The sequence below is a fragment of the Colletotrichum siamense genome, assembly GCF_013390195.1.
Source record: "Colletotrichum siamense strain Cg363 chromosome Unknown KSG_Cg363_contig01, whole genome shotgun sequence".
NCBI classification, from domain to species: Eukaryota; Fungi; Ascomycota; class Sordariomycetes; order Glomerellales; family Glomerellaceae; genus Colletotrichum; species Colletotrichum siamense.
The window spans coordinates 3,580,979-3,598,706 of record NW_023501014.1 but is presented as its reverse complement, the minus strand read 5'-3'; the positions used below and the strand labels follow the sequence as shown (position 1 = coordinate 3,598,706).

The 17,728-nt window shown below is 55.6% G+C and overlaps 4 protein-coding genes across 4 annotated transcripts; 3 read left to right on the top strand and 1 right to left on the bottom strand.

The window, feature by feature from the left end:
* Window positions 1–3,165: 3,165 nt before the first annotated feature.
* On the top strand, window positions 3,166–4,534 carry CGCS363_v000932 (uncharacterized protein; the record flags this gene model as incomplete). Its single annotated transcript, XM_036632781.1, has 2 exons — window positions 3,166–3,481; window positions 3,528–4,534. The coding sequence occupies 2 exons, from the start codon at window positions 3,166–3,168 to the stop codon at window positions 4,532–4,534; spliced, it is 1,323 nt and encodes a 440-aa protein (XP_036501210.1).
* A 2,157-nt stretch (window positions 4,535–6,691) lies between these two features.
* RTG2 (Retrograde regulation protein 2) lies at window positions 6,692–8,870 on the top strand (the record flags this gene model as incomplete). Its single annotated transcript, XM_036632780.1, has 3 exons — window positions 6,692–6,798; window positions 7,090–8,613; window positions 8,672–8,870. 3 exons carry the CDS (start codon window positions 6,692–6,694, stop codon window positions 8,868–8,870), a joined length of 1,830 nt encoding a protein of 609 aa, XP_036501213.1.
* A 713-nt stretch (window positions 8,871–9,583) lies between these two features.
* Window positions 9,584–11,303, top strand: faeB-1-1 (putative feruloyl esterase B-1; the record flags this gene model as incomplete). The annotated part of the gene is made up of 3 exons (XM_036632779.1): window positions 9,584–10,615; window positions 10,671–11,151; window positions 11,212–11,303. 3 exons carry the CDS (start codon window positions 9,584–9,586, stop codon window positions 11,301–11,303), a joined length of 1,605 nt encoding a protein of 534 aa, XP_036501212.1.
* A 1,508-nt stretch (window positions 11,304–12,811) lies between these two features.
* On the bottom strand, window positions 12,812–17,238 carry CGCS363_v000929 (uncharacterized protein; the record flags this gene model as incomplete). The annotated part of the gene is made up of 14 exons (XM_036632778.1): window positions 12,812–12,847; window positions 12,912–13,082; window positions 13,162–13,313; window positions 13,376–13,500; window positions 13,560–13,666; window positions 13,720–13,980; window positions 14,039–14,144; window positions 14,201–14,261; window positions 14,325–14,343; window positions 14,399–14,497; window positions 14,562–14,636; window positions 14,696–14,744; window positions 14,814–15,025; window positions 16,948–17,238. 14 exons carry the CDS (start codon window positions 17,236–17,238, stop codon window positions 12,812–12,814), a joined length of 1,764 nt encoding a protein of 587 aa, XP_036502160.1.
* Window positions 17,239–17,728: the final 490 nt, after the last annotated feature.

Here is a 17,728-nt window from a genome sequence, read left to right as displayed (position 1 = left end):
TTGTGGGGCAGTGAGACAATTAACCAGATGATGCTGGCAGCTGGATGTGCGTGTGCAGCTTCGTGGTCTCCTTTTTTGGCAGTGAGTAGGGCGCGTTTGCCCTGTAGCGATTGCTCCGCGAATACGGCGGTATGTTGCTCTGGTTCGCAGCCTGTGCGATGGTTTGCGCTCGGCCGGTTGGGACCGGGGCCCGGAAACGCAAGAGGCTGGTTTCTGCGTATGCAGCCGACAGGCCCGTTCGTGCCGGCCGTTCGTTCTTGGGACGAACAAAGTATCAACGTGCGGAGAGTGAGCGGCTAGCAAGCCACAAAGTGGATGATCGGGTGGGTAGTGGTGCCGGCTCTGGTTGAAGTCGGAAGCTATCGATTGCAATGGACGAGACAAAGTCTCAAAAGAGCGTGGACGTATGATTCAGAGTCACACCGGTCGACGGCGGAATTTAGACTGAGCTGAATGAAAGGAATAAGCCCAGAGAGCGAGTGGGTGAAGCAGTTGCGATGGGTGAGAATTGGGTATTCCTTTGGCCAGTTCTCACATTTGGGTTGACGGAGAGCAAGTTACCGCAGCGGCGAGAGCGGCAGGTGAAGCGCTAGATGTGCCCGGTGAGCGTCAAGGTGAGTGAGTGCGACGGGCGGGCAGCGACTCATGGCATCACAAATTGTGGGCGGTGACGTCCATGGAAGAGCCAGGAGAATTAGCGGGGTGTGTTGAGCAAAGCAGAGGCGGATGAAACTGAATTGATGTGATCCGTGCGAACCGTGGAAAATTCTGACGCCTGATGCCCGGTGGTGGACGACCAGGAGTGAAGTGGGAAATCGCGACTTTTACGCGACTTACACGCGAAGAAGCGCGATCGGTGGGGGCATATGCATATGTGGGTCTGTCGCGCGTTTCCTAGGTTCTCATTGGGTTGACGGGGGTCACCTGCATTCACATTCTCTCAGCAGGGCAGGTCCAGGCCACACATCACTTCTTCCGTTGGGTCCTTCTGTCCTGGATTTGAGTATCGACAATGAAGGCAGCTCCCCGCGGCCACCACAGCTCTCTCCTGGTCCCCTTTTTAGTGAGAAGAGAACGCAACTGAGACTTTGGAGCGCATGAAGATGTGACGCGAGGATCGATGGGTAGCGGCGGCTGTGCGTTGACTGGCTGGGAAAGACCCAAGGCGACGTTCCTGGCTCCTTCTCCAAGTTGTAGCTGAGATCCTAAAGTGCCATCTTCCGACGACTGCCCTGATTCATGAGAAGAGGCCCGAGTTGCTTCTTCCCCTGTTGCCAGGAGCAATTAACAACCCAGCAAAATCCTACCACGCTATCTCCACGGCCCAGGTGCAGTGTGCGGCGTGCCCTCTCAACGCTTTGCACGATGCGACACCAAGAGAAGGGCACCATTGAGACGATCCCGGCCGACACTAACATCGCGTGCGTTCTCAAGGAATACAGGCCCTCTGGCACTTACACTTACAACGCCTGGAGGCTGGGAGACAGGGCAACAAACCATGCCAATACGAGCTTCGTTCGGCGGCTCACGCGAAACACACAAACCACATTTATCCCAAGGACAGGGTGCACGGCGTTGCTTTGCGCTGCGCTGCTTTCTCCTACCCTGCCAAAGTGTCTGCTATTCGCAGTGAAGCCGGTTGACGTCGAGCCAATCGAAGCACAACATGGCGCACCAGCCGGTCCTCAATGCCTGCTTCGGTCTGCACGGCGATGGAGTCGCGATGCGGTGAGCCCTTTCTGGGATGGCTTTACCATCGACCTTATCTGCTGCTTCTCGCTTCTCAAGCACCCTGCCCTATGCAGCAAGTGGGTTGATCCCAGCGCCTCTTGCGAGTTCGCTGCGCAGCGCACCGTTTAATTTCCATGAACCTGTTTGCCTGCCGACCAGGTTAGCATTGGTTTTGGTCGGAGAGAAAATGACAGGAGGCCCGCCTCGGTGATCAGCAAGTCTGCTGCGACGCTGCAGCTGAACCATCGAGATCCGCCGAAATGCGAGGATGGTGGACTTCATGCGAAGGCCATGCTCTCTGCCGGTGTACATACGTCTGGGGCAATCAGCTCTCAATGTCAGGGTGTTGCCGGCTGGTGTCAATTTCGTCTCCCGCCAGCTCGAAGTCTTCCATGTCGTCGGAACTAGCGACCCTGCTTTACAGTTTACTCTCCACGGCTTGTTTCAATGTGCGATTTAGCTCGTGGTCAACGCTGAGGCACAAGCCTGTTCGACTGGAGCGTCGAACGAAACGGCGAAGGGCACACAACAACGGTTCACTGCAACTGCAACGCCAGAGCTGAAGAGAGAGGGCCAACGCGTGTGGGCCAATCACACCGCGCATGCTGCCAGCCGCCGTGCTGTGCGGGCATTGACGTTGCTGCGAGATCAGGAAGCATTGAACCGAAGATGCTGTGGCGCCGAGTGCCTGCACAGCATCCCTGCTACCGCTGCTCTTGATGTCCAGCGGTAATATTCAACAATATCATCAGACGGCCTTGAGGAGCACTCGGCTGGACTTGCACGATCCACGGAGGTATTGGCATCTGAGCATTCATTTTGAGAGCAATGGAACAGAAAGAGCAGACTGTCTTGATGGCCTCGCAATACACAGGACTTTGAATCCTATCTTCGATCCCTGGATATCTCGCATGGCCATATTATCCGAGACGAGATGCCAAAGGAGGTCCCTTCCTGGGCTTGCATTCCTGCGGTGGCAAAGGCTGCAGACTGGGGGTCTTTTTTGGGTTGCGCTGCTTTACGAGTCCAACAGGCTCGTCGGCCGGCTCAACTTAAGCTCATCAGACCAGAGCCGCAACTTGTCTGTTCTGAGCAATAGTCCATGTTACAAGTTGAAGTTTGACCTCAACCAAACGCCAAGCTGCACTTGAAGAACGCCATCGTCACCATTTAGCATTCGGACCAGCAGTCTGTCGGCTGCGCTATCACCAATCCCATCCCTTCAATATTTGTCGATCCACGCCATGCCATTCCAAGAACGACAGTTTACGCCACAATTCTCACATCTCAAGCCATGAGGGGCCTTTGGATTCCAGTCTCCTCGCCCTCGAACGAGCAGGGTCATTTCTTTGACGTTCCCCTTCTTCCTCATCAGGAGATGTCTTCCCTATCCTTTCCCATCGATAATTCGATTGCACCCATCAGCTGCCCATCATGCTCGGGCCATTTCAGTTTGTGAAGATCGCTGGGCCATTCTTGTTCATCATCTGGTCGATCTGGTATCTGGGAATCTCACGCCAGCAGGTTCATGAGCTCGCTCGAAACTTCCGCACGCAGAGGGACCTTTTTGTCGCCGACTTTCTCGAACACGAAATTGATGGAAAATTCAATGGATCGGCCATCACCAACCTCTGCATGAGCAAAAAATGGTCGCCCGGCTTGGTTATGAGCTGCGATGCCGTACATGCTGGTATCGGTGTCGTACGCAATGCATATCTGCATTGCATACGCTTTGCCATTGAGACAGGAGGTAAGAAGGCCTCTCGTGGTCGTACTCTTGGTCTAACATCAGATAGCTGAGCTGATTCTACCCCAAATCACACCTCGCTCGCCAGAAAACCTACAAGATATTGTGTCGAAGCCCGGGGTGCCCATCGACTACTTCTTCGACTCCGATCACCTCCATCATGTCCTCTCCACATACTGCCCTCAGATGAAGGTTTACGAGTCGCTGGACGAACTCTACGACGTCCCCGGTGTTATGAATGCCTTCGCATTCGATATGGGCGTCTTTGTCAAAGAATGGGTCAATGGCACTGTCCTAGCGAATCCCAAGGGCTGGAACAAAAGTTTCCGCGACTGGTTGGACACGCAGTCGCCGCCGGCAACAAGGGAGTATCCTCTCCGCGTCCACCTGAAGCACACGCTCTGGGTGTGGCCAACGGCAAATGACACTGCCGCGGTGGCCTCATCCTTTGGACGTATTCTGCGTATTCGGCAAGATGCTCGACGGCTCGCCGCATCGGCGCTCTTCTCACTTGCGCACCGTTTCAGGCTTAATCTCGACCCGCGCACGCGGTACCACCCGGAGAGCTTCGTCGGGATTCACTTGCGCACCGAGGAAGACATTACCGGAGGGGGCTTTCCAGATTATATCACGCAGGCTGCGGATTACTTCCACTTCCTGTCGGACTGCAGCGCCCCTGTTGCTTACCTTGCATCCGGGGCGACCGATGCCAACGTCACGGCCTTTGCAGAACGTGCCGAAGATTTCAATGTAACGGTCGTCACCAAGGGCGACATTCTTGATGCGCAGGAGATGAAGGAGCTGGAAGCGTTCACGTGGGATCAACGCAGTCTGGTGGACTACGAGATCATGCTCCGGGCCGGGCTGGTGGCAGGCATCGGCAAGAGCAGCTTTGCGTGGAATCTGGCACTGCGGCGGTCATATGCCTTCGGAGACGGCCCTCAGGCGGTACCGCATCCGCTCGGGGATACAATTGCTTGGAAAGACGAGTTCACGACGCTGTACGGGAAACATGAAGCTCGCGAGGACGCCATGAGGTCGACGATATGGCCATGACGGAGCACAAAAAGGGTCTCGCTTTTTTTTTTTTTTTTTTTCATCTGAATTTACAACAAAATGTCGCTTCTGGGGTGGGTATGTAGCATCACATGTAGGCGTTGGGTCTAGGTTACTTGGCTAAATGCTTACGTTGGTTCATCGGCGCGGGCCTGTCACGTACCATCTGCATGCAAGGGATATCATATCAGGCCGTCTCATGTCAGCCAGAACGTCGTTTCGCTAACCCCTTTCCCTCGCTGCGTGAAACCCTGGGTTTAGGCGGCTCAGGCGTGTGTATTTTGAACGTCCGCGTCGAGATCTGACTTGTCATGGATGATGGCAGAACACGGAGACACGAAACCCCTCACTTCGGTGGAATTTTCGTCGCTCTTCCGGCCGGCAGGGCCCCGGACGAGCTCTCGCAGCGCCCGGCGTTGGACGGCAGCGGCGGGCGGGGATGGGGGGCCGGATGACCATGGCAATCGCGGGGATGGCACGACCGGGTGCCTTCATTGGCCGCCTTGTTGCCTTCGACTCGGTTGAAGGAGGGCTGACGTTTGGACTGTGTAACCATCGACGGGCTAGGTAAATGCTTGAAGCGGGATATGGAAGTAGTGGGCAGCGACGCTGGGAAGGGGAAGCGAGAGCCGTCAGAAGCGTGTCTGTCTCGACGAGCGCTGGCCAGGCCTGCAGGCCGTGGCTGACCCGCATGAAGAGCTGCGTCCAACGTGCATTTTCCTGCCCAGTGCCAGTGTCTCTCTTTTTTCGTGTAAAGGCGTGCGGTCAGTGGTTCCGTCACGCGACCCCTCCTCCCTCCTCATCATCCCTACCGCAGCGGCTCTGAGCGGGCATGGAGGGGGGAGGGGGGCACGATTGGCTGCGATGATTCACATCTCGCAGCCCGAAAGGCAGATGAGGTGATGTGGACGGCAAGCTGGTTATGTTTTGAGCCAAACAAGTGTCTCCCGTCTGACGGGCTTGTCCTGTCGTGTTCCACGTATTGTGTCTTGTAGCTGGCGTGAGGCAAAAAGAGAGACAGGGCGGGCTTGGACGAGGAGGGGTACATTTGTTCCTTTTTTTTTTTTTTTTTCTTGGCACGATGTGAATTTGGGTGGTGAAGTGGGGGCCCAAAGTTGCGCCTGGCTAAGGTACTTACTTACTGCAGCACAGCACATTAGTGTAAAGCAGCCTAAAGCAAAGCAGTGAGCCAGAGACAAGCATGACGAAAAAAAAGACAGACCCAACCCAGCTGGATGCTTGAGGCAAGGTGGACGAGACACTCTCTGCTAGGTATCTGTAGGCAGTGAGTGGATGGGGTCCGGGGTTCTCGCTGCGATCCAGTGCTGCTGCGCATCATTGTTTGCATTGGAGTCTTGCTAGCGGCGTCCTCGCTCGCTGCACTTGCCTTACCTGGACTACGAGATACTTGAGATGAGGCCTTTTGTACCCAGGTATTCTATCCTGACTGAGGGTGTTTGGATTGCCAGCCAAGTATATTAGGTTAGGACTGGTTTTCAACCCTCCCGAATCAGCGACGCCCAAACACACCTTGCCATTCTTTCTCTTGCCCGTCTTTCTCTGGCCCTTTGGCACGGAGACTGACCTGACCTGACCTGACCTCACCCAGGCAGCCAGCCCTTCAGGAACGAAGACGGGAACGGACGACGACGCATGAGTGATAGTGGATTCTGGCCTCCTGCCGTCTATTGCTGATAATCCACCAACAGCTGCCAGGGGCCCCATTTCTCCCCTCCTCGTGTTCCTCCCGCTCTCCAACATTCACAAAACATCAGTCAACGCCCGTGTGGTCGTCGTCTTCATCTCGGCCGCTTTCCAACCGACATCTCGCCCTCCATATATATATCCCACGTACGCACGCGCACATCATACAACACACCTTCCTGCCCACACACACACACACACGCACATACACAGATATAGTACACGCGAATCCTAGAGGAGACGAAGATCATCAGACCGCAACCAACAAGCAGCCACATCCAGGCAAATGTCGGCAGCCGACAACCTTGGATAGAGATCCCTCCTGTTCTGCATCCAGCTCCGAAATCCCGAAATACCACCCAGCACACAGCACAAAACACACAACACAGTACGGCGCAACACCACCACCACCACCACCACCCCTCCTCCTCCTCCCAAACGAACCCTGGCGCCATGGCTTCAAGCGCTGACATCATAACGCTTGACAACTTTGAGCGGCTGTTGCCAAAATGGGACCCCGCGGGCCCCAATTACCTGTACGCCCTGGTTGATATGGGCAGGTCAGTCTGAGAAATGAAGTTCCTGCGTCGTCGTCCTTTGCCTGTCGAGTCGTTGCTTTTTTCTTCCTTCGTCTTCTTCCCGAAATTCTTCAACCAAGCATCGGGCGTGCTTTCTTTTTTCTCGCGCATCGCAGCGATCTGTCTGGGGGATTACCCCCCCTCCCATCTCCCCTCCATCCCCCCTCTCGGATGCTACCCTGCCAAACACAGCGCACACAGCGGCTGCCCCTCCCCTCCTTAGCGTCCTAGCTCCCGCTGACTAGAGGCGGCCGCCCGCTGACCCCACTACAGCAACGGCATCCGCTTCTCCATCTCGGACCTCACCCCGCCCCAGACCCGTCTGCTGCGCCCGATATACCGCGAACGCGCCGGCATCTCCCTTTTTGACGCCCTCAACTCCTCCTCCACCGCCGCCTCCGAGCCCCTGACCTTTCCCCCCGAGACAATCACAAAGGTCGCCGAGACCCTCGCCCGCTTCCGTCGCATCGCCGTCTCCTATGGCGTTCCCCCCGCCCACTTCTCCGTCCTGGCCACCGAGGCCATGCGCCGCGCCGCCAACGCCGCCGATATGCTAAAGGCCATCCGCGAGGCTGCCGACATTGGAGTCCACGTCCTCGCCCCCGAGGTCGAGACCCTCTTCGGCGCCGTCATGGGCTCCCGCTCCGCCTTCGTCGACATCTCCCGCGGCGGCCTCTTCCTCGACCTCGGCGGCGGCTCCGTACAGATGACCTGGGTCGACACCCGCCTGCCCGACTACGAGATCGCCGCCGCCCTCGCCGGCGAGAGCATGCCCTTCGGCGCCGCCCGCCTCATCCGCATCCTCGAGGGCCAGACCGCGGAGGTCCAGGCCCAAGAGAAGCAGAAGCTCAACGCGAGCATGCAGGGCGCCTTCGCCAAGCTCTGCGACAAGTTCCCCGCCCTCGCGCAGGCGAAGCAAGAGTGGGCTGCTGCCGGCGGCGCCGTCAACGGGACCGTCCCCGGCGGCATCGACGCCTACCTCTGCGGCGGCGGCTTCCGCGGCTACGGGTGCATGCTGCAGCACAACGACCCCATCCAGCCGTACCCGATCCCCTCGGTTGGCACCTACACCGTGACGGGCGAGTTCTTCAAGCAGACGGAAAAGATGCGCCGCGTCAACCGCGAGCACGAGGGCAAGATCTACGGCATGTCGAAGCGCCGCCGCCAGCAGTTCCCCGCCATCATCGAGGTCGTCGAGGCCTTCATCCGCACCGTCCCGCACTTGCGCACCGTCACCTTCTGCGGCGGCTCCAACCGCGACGGCGCCCTGCTCATGAAGCTCCCCAAGAGCGTGCGCGAGAGCAACCCGCTCGAGGCGCTCGCGGGCTTCGCGCTGCAGAGCTACTCGGGCGAGGAGGACGGCGAGCTCGCCGTTGCGGGGGCGGTGCTGCGCACGCTGTACGGCGCGGTGCCCAAGAACGTCGACATCTCGCGCACGCCGACCGTCTTCTCGCTCGGGCTCGGCCCGCTGTTCGCGAAGCAGATCTGGATCCACCAGGGTGAGGACGACGACGCCAACGCGTCGTACGCGCTGCACGAGACGGTCACCAGGGACCCGAGCGCCCCCGGGCTGACGCACCTGGCGAGAGCGGTGCTGGGCCTGACGGTGTGCGCGCGGTGGGGGTCCAACCTGGGCCCGATCGATGCGCAGCTGTACGGGAACCTGAAGGGTCTCGTGGCGGAGGCGAAGCTGGAGAGCGTGTTTTGGGCCGAGTATTTGGGTGCTGTCGCGGCTGTGATTGTGGACTTGGTGCCGGCGTGGCCCAAGAATGTGGATGAGTTGGAGTCGACTTTAAGGTGTGTATTCCTCTCTTCCAGAGTGTTTTGAGGACAAACCCTGACATCAAAACCGCAGATTCGAAGCCAAAGAGAGCGTAGACCCAGACAAGAAGCGCGCGCGGATCGACCTCGTCGTGCACGTCGCGCCGGGCGCCGCGGTGGGCATCGACCCGGAAGACGTGCTGGCGCGGCTGGCGAACGTGGGGAAGAAGCGCAAGGACGGGACGAAGCCGGAGAAGAGGGTCACGGTCAGGATCCAGGAGATGCAGAAGTGACCTTTTTTCGTGAGGATGAATTTGTTGATGAAAGAAAGATACCCCACCCTCCCTCCTCTTCAGACTTGGACTTGGATTCTTTCCACCCCCTTCTTGATGGATAATGTTGTTAAGTGATGAATGTAATGGAGTATATTCGTTGTCCAACTTGCATGTTGTTGTCTGTAAAGGTTGTATCCCTGTGGCCGGCTCCCGCACAGATGACCCGATGAGTTGCCCGTTCCGGTATCCGGACCCGGCTCCGATATGACCCCGCTTTTCCGGTCTCTCGTCCGTGGCCGCCGATCTGCGCAAAGAATGCAATGATGCGTCGTTCTATGAAGAAGACGACAAGCTACCTAACACGCATTCACCGAAAGACCTCTACATCGACACATCGACACATCGACACATCGACTTCGAATGTCCTACTACACTTCTTTGAAATGGCGCTCTGCTGAACGAAAGGCACTGAGTTCGATTCTTTCCCCGCAACGCTTCGAGGACCCCGCGCGGGGTAAGGTAGACCCGGAGGAGAGTGGTTCGTCTCTGCGGGAACCGGCGCCGAAGTCCGATTACGACTCTACATTCCGGGGTGTCGTTTTCCTCGGGCCAGGCTCGTGGACTTGGTATACATCTAGATCAGGTCCCGGGCGATTTAGACAATATGGGCATCAGAAACATGACTCTCAAAGTTTGCTTGTAATCCTTCCACGGCTCTTCTCTAGCTCAAAATGAAGCCGTATCTCGGCCTCATACCCTCGGTCCTCACAATTCCCGCCGTCGCGTTCAGCCCCGACTGCACCGCGACAACCTTCGCCTTCCCAGACACAAGGCTCATATCGGCCTCCCTCCACCTCGCCAACACCACCCTCCTCCTCCCGCAAGTCCCCTCCTGCGGCGGCGCCTTGTACAACCTCACAACCCCCGCCTCAATCTGCCGCGTCGTCCTCGACGTCCCAACATCGCCCTCGAGTGCCGTGCGCGTGGAGGGCTGGCTTCCGCCCCCCGAGGCCTGGAACGCCCGGCTTCTCGCGTCAGGGACCGGCGGCATCGGGGGCTGCGTCGATTACGCCGTCTTACAGAGCGGCGCGCAGCTTGGGTTTGCGACGTTTGGGACGAATGTGGGGCACGACGGCGCGGCGGGGTGGGATTTCTTTCTGGACAAGCCGGAGACGGTGCGGGATTTTGGGACGAGGGGGGTGCATGTTGAAGTCGAGACGGCGAGGAAGGTTGTGGCGGCGTATTATGGTAGGAAGGAGAAGGCGAGGTATTATCAGGGGTGTAGCACGGGCGGGAGGCAGGGACTGCAGGAGGCGGCGATGTTTCCGGGGGATTTCGACGGGGTGCTGGTCGGCGCGCCGGGGGTGGATTGGTTAAGGATTGTGGCGTCCAAGGGGATTCTGGCGAGGAGGGTTGGATGGCCTGATGTTGGCTCGGAGGGGTACGTGAAGAATGAGGTTTGGGAGGAGGTTGTGAGGAGGCAGGTTGAGATGTTTGATGCCGCGGACGGGGTGGAGGATGGGATTGTTGATGAGCCGGGACGGCATGTGTTTGATCCCGCGGTGATGGCTTGCGGGGAGGGGGAGGGGGAGGAGGTGTGTTTGAGGCCGGAGCAGGTTGAGTCTGTGAGGAGGGCTTATGAGCCGATTAAGGATTCTGAGGGGAGGGTTGTGTATCCGGCGTTCGGGCTCGCGGCGGATACGGGCGTGTTTTCTGAAAACATCGTGGATGGGAGGGCGGAGTTGGTGTATACGATTCTCCAGGTGAGAGTCCCTTGTGTGCGTTTGAGGATGGGAATACTAATACATGGAGGACCAGGACTTCTGGAGAGGCGCGGTCTACAACGACACCTCCTGGACGCCGCACGCCTTCACCGAGTCGCAGATGGACTTCGCCGTGGCCCTCAACCCAGGCGGCATCAACGCTGACTTCCGCAACCTCACCGCGTTCCGCGCGCGCGGCGGCAAGATCCTGCAGTACCACGGGCGGGCGGACCAGACCGTCACGCCGGCCCTAAGCTCCGAGTTCTTCGAGGGCGTGAAGCGCGTGGTCGGGCTGACGCAGGCGGAGATGGACGGGTTCTACAGGCTGTTCTTTATCCCGGGGATGAGGCATTGTAGTGGTGGGAGGGGCGCGTGGGATATCGGGCAGACGTACCCGCTTGATGGGCGGCGGCTGGATCCAAGGGGGAATGCGTTATTGGCGCTTGTGGAGTGGGTTGAGGGCGGGAGGGCGGTGGAGGAGGTTGTGGGGGCGATGTATGGGGGTGAGGGCAAGGGCGAGGTGCTGGCTGAGAGGAGTGAGTTTGTTTTCTGTGGCTTGTGAGTGTGTTGTGGATGTGGTTGCTAATTTGAGGCAGAGTATTGTTCGTACCCGTCTGAGAGTCGATGGGATGGGGTTCAGAACTCGAATTTGTCGACGGCGTGGAACTGCGTGCTGCCTGTCGACTGATTGTTCGGAGGCAGAGGAAGACAAGCTTAGACACAGAGTTTCGGCATTCAGAGATCGACGTAATCTGCGTTGTTGCTGGAGATATCCCATTAATACATGGTGAATCAAGGTCGGAGTTACACATACGCACGTAGAGCAGTGATGCAGCGTGCTGTGGTAAGACAAGATGCCGCTGTGGTAAATATAAATACTTTTGATTCTATTGTAAGATCTTGATGTCAAAGAAAGAGCCTAAAAGACCATATATCCCCCACGCGTACTCATATTCTATCTCTCCGTAACTCCTAGCCCTCAACCCCTTGCTCTTCTACGCACTACTGTCAGCCAACTCGCACCAGATGGAAACAAACCCCAGATACCCAGCATCAACGGCGTACGACCGCCTTGTGAATGAGCCCACATCTACACAGGTTCCCACGTATCATCGACACTATCAGACATTACCCCAAATTGACTATCGTCCGGACATAGGCACAGGTCATCATCGTTTCGTGGACAGCAGCAGAGTCTCCCAAGCAACATTCGAGAGCCTCGTCGGCAGAGGCAGAGGCAGCACTGCGCGTAGGGATAATCACGTCACATGGGAGGTTGATGCAGACGGGGACGTGATCATGATAGACGCTCCTCCCTTGGAACGTGAAGAATCGTACATGAGATTTGTTAGGAGCTGAGCAGTCTGACCCCGAAAGATGGAGGCTGTGTGTCTCTAAATTCAGCGTATCTGTCATTGCCTTCCATCAATCTATCTTTGCTGGCCAAGGATATGCGTGGGGGTTGAGACACAGGCGAAGCTAGGGTTCCTCTCTGCGAAGGGCCGTGCCGTCACTTCGCTTTTTGATGATGTAAAATCTGCGGCGGCAATACCGAAGGGACCAGGCCTAGACACAGAACGCAGAGTAAAGAGAAAACAGGACTTCATGCTGTTCTAATGTTGCATGAGTGTCAGATATCGTCTTCGAGCACGCGGGACAGGGCACCTGTACCTCCATGCTGCACCAGTGACAGTGCCATCAGAGGCGTCAACGTACCCCAGAAGCCGACTTGGAGCCCAGTCGCAAGGTGTCTACCCGCGCTGCCTCTTGGCGTCTCATATATGCGAGGATCAGGACTGCCGCGCAAGCAGCGTCCTGGGCGGAATGGTGGATCGCAGTCATCCGTGGCTGCCATGTATCATTGCGCACGCTGTCAGGTTTGATAGCTAACCTACCCTCTGCGTCTCATCGCATAACACGACTTTGTTGGTTCACAGAACCTTGCCATCGCCATCTACTTCCTCCCAAGGTCGATCACAACCATCCGGGCGCAGACAGGTAGTACAGGAGAACAGGCAAGTCCGCGATGATTCTGCCTCGACAGCCCTTTGCTAGACTCACAGGTGGATCAGGTCATTTCAATAGCGATCAATATCAAATTCAAGCTCTACCATACGTTTCATGGGATAGGTATCCAGTAATCATGTTCTAAATGCTTTTGATCCGAGCCAATATCCACAACGAAGCAGCACAAACTCATCCGCTCTTCTCATTATAAATCACGCCAGACATCTAATCGATACTGTCAGCGATATGCTTCTAATGGAAAGAAGTCTTTCGGGATGTCTTGACTTACCAAGAAAGGACCAACGTAGGTCAACGGCACTCCGGCATCGTTACTCCAGTAGGGGGGAACTCCCCAACCCCTCATGTTGGGACAGTTGGTAAACTGCGGTGGGTTTACGCGGGCCCATGTGGTCTCATACGGATTGTAATCGAAGTTGAACTCGCAGACAGGCAGGTTAGACTGGATATCACATGTTGTTAGCGCCGTGAATTCTTCGCCACTTACAGGCTGCGCAGACTGCGAAAGAGGGTCAACTCACCACACAGCTCAATGTCAGGTCCTTCACATCAAACGCCTCAGACCCGTTCTTCCCACGACACGACTGAGCATCGATGTAGAGCTCGCTCGGCGTCGTCCAGTTTTTGGAAAATGCCACGTCGAGGATCTCCTTCATGCGATCCATGCCGATATCTACCATCCACGAATGATTAGTCGAGCTCTGGGACAACATTTCTCAAATGCAATAGACTCACCGTTTGCTTTCGCGAGGCCGTATGAGTCTTTACCGTCGAACCAAATTGGGCCGCACGTCATCTTGTCGTCCAACTTGGAGCAATCATACGGGTCAATAGGAATTTCCCGCGGGTCGACACCGGGACTGCAAGCAACTGGTTAGTCTCCATTTGGTATAGTGCTTGAGGGGTGAAGCCAACGCACTTCTTGACGGCGAAGTAGCCTGCTTGCTGCAGAGCCTGGTTGAATACCCATTTCTTGAGGTTGTGGTACATAAAATCGGTATCCTCTGGTAAGTTCGTCTTGAGCCTCTGTTGGCCGAGTGTCAGTACAACTCTGCAAAGCACAATAAGTTGAAAATTACCTGGCTGAAGCCACCATTCGAGGTAAGCGCATAGAATGTGTCAAAATTTGTCTGGATTTCAGTCAAAGCTGCTCCGACATTCTTCTGAAATTCGTTGACGTTCGTCCCCAGGGCATCGGACAAGCCCTCCCAGGGCACATCGTACACCGTCTTCTGAGGGAACAGCAGATTGAAAAGACCAGATCCACCACCCAGAACACCGATCAGGGAGGCGAAGATCATGCTTGCTGCAACTGAACCACCGAGGAGAGGAGCCAACGCCTATTGCACCCATTAGCGTTTGGTTCTATCGACAATGACGAGCCATCGTCCTACTTACCGCGAATTGACCGAGGCCGACCAGGTAGATCGGAGAGAACAGCGGTGTTTTGGGGTTCTTCGTCGTTGGCGGCGCGACGGTCTTGACGATCTCGGCCACCGAACCACTGTTTTAGACTGGTAAGCACACAGGTTAAACGACGAGGGGGCAGTAAAGACTTACATAGCACTTGCCTGTCCCTGAAGTAGCGACGAATGGTAATTGGTCCAGAAGAGATTGATGGCTAGTACACTGCATCAACTGGCTGCTCGAGAGATCAAAGCATTCAAACGGCAAGGAATCTAACCATAGATGTTCCAGATTACCTAGCAAAGACATAATCAGCATTGAGACGCCATGCAATATGCGGTCAGTACTCACGTAGAACTCCTGATACGAGGCATATCCAGCGTCGCGCCCGCTGGGAGGCGGAGTGCATGCGTTGAGAGCCACGAAGTCGCATTGCCATGAAATGAGACCCTGTGTCACGTCAGATTGAGGTCGCTGGTATCGTCGATCGTGCCAAAGGCGGGGTCTTTCATACGGCGGAGTCCAGGTAACACTGGGCAAAGCCCTTCTTCGAAGCCTCGCACCTCGCAGAGTTGTTGGACCACCAGTGCTGCAAAGACAGTTAGCTCGGGTCGCTCTGCATAAGGAAGAAGTGGCTTCGCAGCTTACATTCAGGTGGTTGTTCATTTCGAGAACCTGCCAACATTCTGGCAAGATGCTGGAAAGAGTTCGATGCGTCAGCAGGTTGCAAGAGTCACAGTTGAGAAATGGGAGGGACAATGCGTACCCGTCTTCGGAAAAGAAGGAACAGTCTTCAACGGTGACATTCTGTGCTGGTTGCGCATCTTGCCGTGTTTCCAACACCTCGATGCTGCGGCCTGGGGCTAGTGGAGCGGTCCCTAACACCTCGATGCTGTGCCCCGAGGCCACTGAAGCACCGAGACCAAGCGCAGCAAGCGCAATGACGTTGGAGAAGATCATACTGCCAACAACTTGAAACTCGTGGTGACTTCGAGTTAGCGTGGAGTTGTGGGCGACAGGAAGGCGAGCCAAGTTCGATGCTGGGTATTGGATAGAAGTGAACGAGAGAGTTGGGTTGATCGCGAAGATATCTAAGAACTGACGGACAGCTCTGCTGATAAGATCTAGTCTCGTATGATGTCGAGGCTGTGCGTGGCGGGCCGCGGGCGCTCCGTATGATATCAACCCTTGGCACTAGGTTTTGTCTTGACTGGATATCGAGTTGTGAACTCAAAGGATCGTCGGCACTTGATTCGTGCGAACGCTGGGGGTCTTAGACGATGTTGATTAAGGACAGCTCCGCTTGTAAGGCAAACGAATCACTGGAGGAGCATAGTCTTCGGCGTAATGTTATGGAGTGCTGTATAAATCGGTAAATCGGAAATCGCGTCCCGATAGCAGAACCGTTGGAGACAAAATGATTAAGGGTGAACTTCAAGCAGCAGCGGACAAACCCGATGCATAAGGCCTTGGCATGGGCACGACTCAATATAAGAAGTCATCGTAGAGATAGTGCAGCAAACGCGCTGGAGGAGGTACATGACAGCTGTGGGGGCTATGAATAGTTCACGATGACATCCCCCCAGCCCTAAGGGGGAGGGTGCACCTCAAACCAGAGCAGCGGCACTTGCGCAGATCACTTCTGACGTTGACGTCTGTTATTCCGAGGACTCAATTGCCGTTCCTGGAATAACGGGTCTTGGGTGATTGGTGTGTGGGCACGTCGGGAATGCCGAGACTCAAGATAAGCGGCTTCTTATCGAGCGCCGCAAAGGCTTCATTCTCGCCAGAGTGGGGGTCAAGCCTATAAATGCTCACCTTAGGTGTCATTGATCTTATCAGTCATGAATTGCGCATGACTTGGAGGTATGGACTCAAGAGAGCCCGCAACTAAACCCACGTGCAACCACAGCACTGAGAAGCATTGACAAAGTATAACAAATAGGTCGGTAGATAACGCTGGCACGGGCTTCTGGGAGGCAAGGATGTAAGCTGCGGGTGGTGAAGTGTATGAAGATAAGCTATATTATTTTATCGGGGCGTAATAAACTATATATATGTGTATGACTTGTGCACGTAGATCACTTTGTAGAGATAACATCCTCCCGCGAACTTCGGGCACGCTAGAGGTACGGTTTGCGCGTTTTGTACTCAGCTGTTTACTTCTGCTTTTGCTGCAGCGGCCGCAAAAAGTTGTTTTCGGTCTCGGATGCGCCTAATGTGACAGTACAATCTGTGAAACACGGACAAAGCGGATTGACCTTGTGCGACAACATTTTGTGGAACTCCGAAATTTCTCTTATCTTTTGTCCACCCAACGGCCACGGCTTGAGCGAAGCAAGCCCCATATGAAAGGGCGACAACCGCCAGAGGAAAGGGTTGCCAGGGGAATGAGAGCCTCACTCCTTTCCTTTTCCTCAGCTTAAAAGTCAGGTTTGACAGGTTGACAAAGCCATCTGAAAGTTTCGAAAGTTCGTTCCGACCCCCTTTACAAAGTCGCAAGCAAGATATGTAGCGCAGCGCATGATCTTTGATCGAGGACTCGACATGGGCTGTCGCATCAGATAGATAGCAGATGGGCCTGTTCCCCCTATTGTGCCGCCTGTTACAGATCGGCGATGTAGTAACTTGGGATTCGACATTCCGACCGCACATTGCGCCATTTGGCCCATTGGCTTAACAGCAGTCAACCCAATCAATTGTGTTCCTTCATACGTTCTGGGTGACGCATAGAATTTGCTGTTCTCTGCCTTCCATAGGATAGGGGCTCCGCTTGCATGTTGTGATGCAACTCGAGCTCTAACCCTAACCCTCGTCAACGGAAGAGTGAGATTGCACTTCCCATGAAGCAGAGTATCTTTCGAGGTTATATGTTGATGTGCGTGACGATATCAACATACCATGCGGCAGATGCGTTGAACCTCACATTCGAGCTTGTGAACACCGGCGAATAGATCGAATGCGTCGGCAAGACCGTGGGCTGATGAGTTAGGGGTAATCCAGAACGCAGCTCCGTTGTCTCTGATAGAAGCTCTGCTAACGTACGGAACCGTGCACGTCTCTGCCCCTCCTGCGATTGGTCGATGTAACGTGAGAAGGGCAGTAAGAAGGTGACCGCCGGTGCATGGCGGCGGCGGCGGTGGGGCTTTCGCTCCGGGAGTTGCGCTGGAGACGCCGGCTCTAACATCCATCGTGTCTGGTTAGCTACGCCATTTAGAGTAAAAAAGACACATATTAACGAACATTATAAATTGCCAGTCCATCCTCGAATTGGGTACTCTTGCTTTCTCTGCCCATGTCGAGGACCAGCGTATGCTGGAGCAGCATCAGGGGATGGCGGTGGCCCAAGATTCAAAACTGTGACGATGAAGCCGGCAGCCATCAGCGGTGCAAATTTTGCCGCCGCCGGCACGGCTCGTAGTCGGCGGATCAGAGGATTGCGGGCTAGGAAACTCATTTTGCTTCGATTTTGGGTGGATGAGTGTGATTGCGCTTGGTCTTTGACTCTTCTTTTCCAAATCACAGGCGTACTCGTTGAGTTATAAGTTTCACAAAGTCTTCCGGAGAAAGGTCGAGACACTATCCACAAAAAACATGGCCGACGAAAACTTTGTATTGTCTTAAAGTTAGAAAAAATAAGGATCTTTTGGCTCAGAACCCGTCGAGGTCACACGGGTGTGC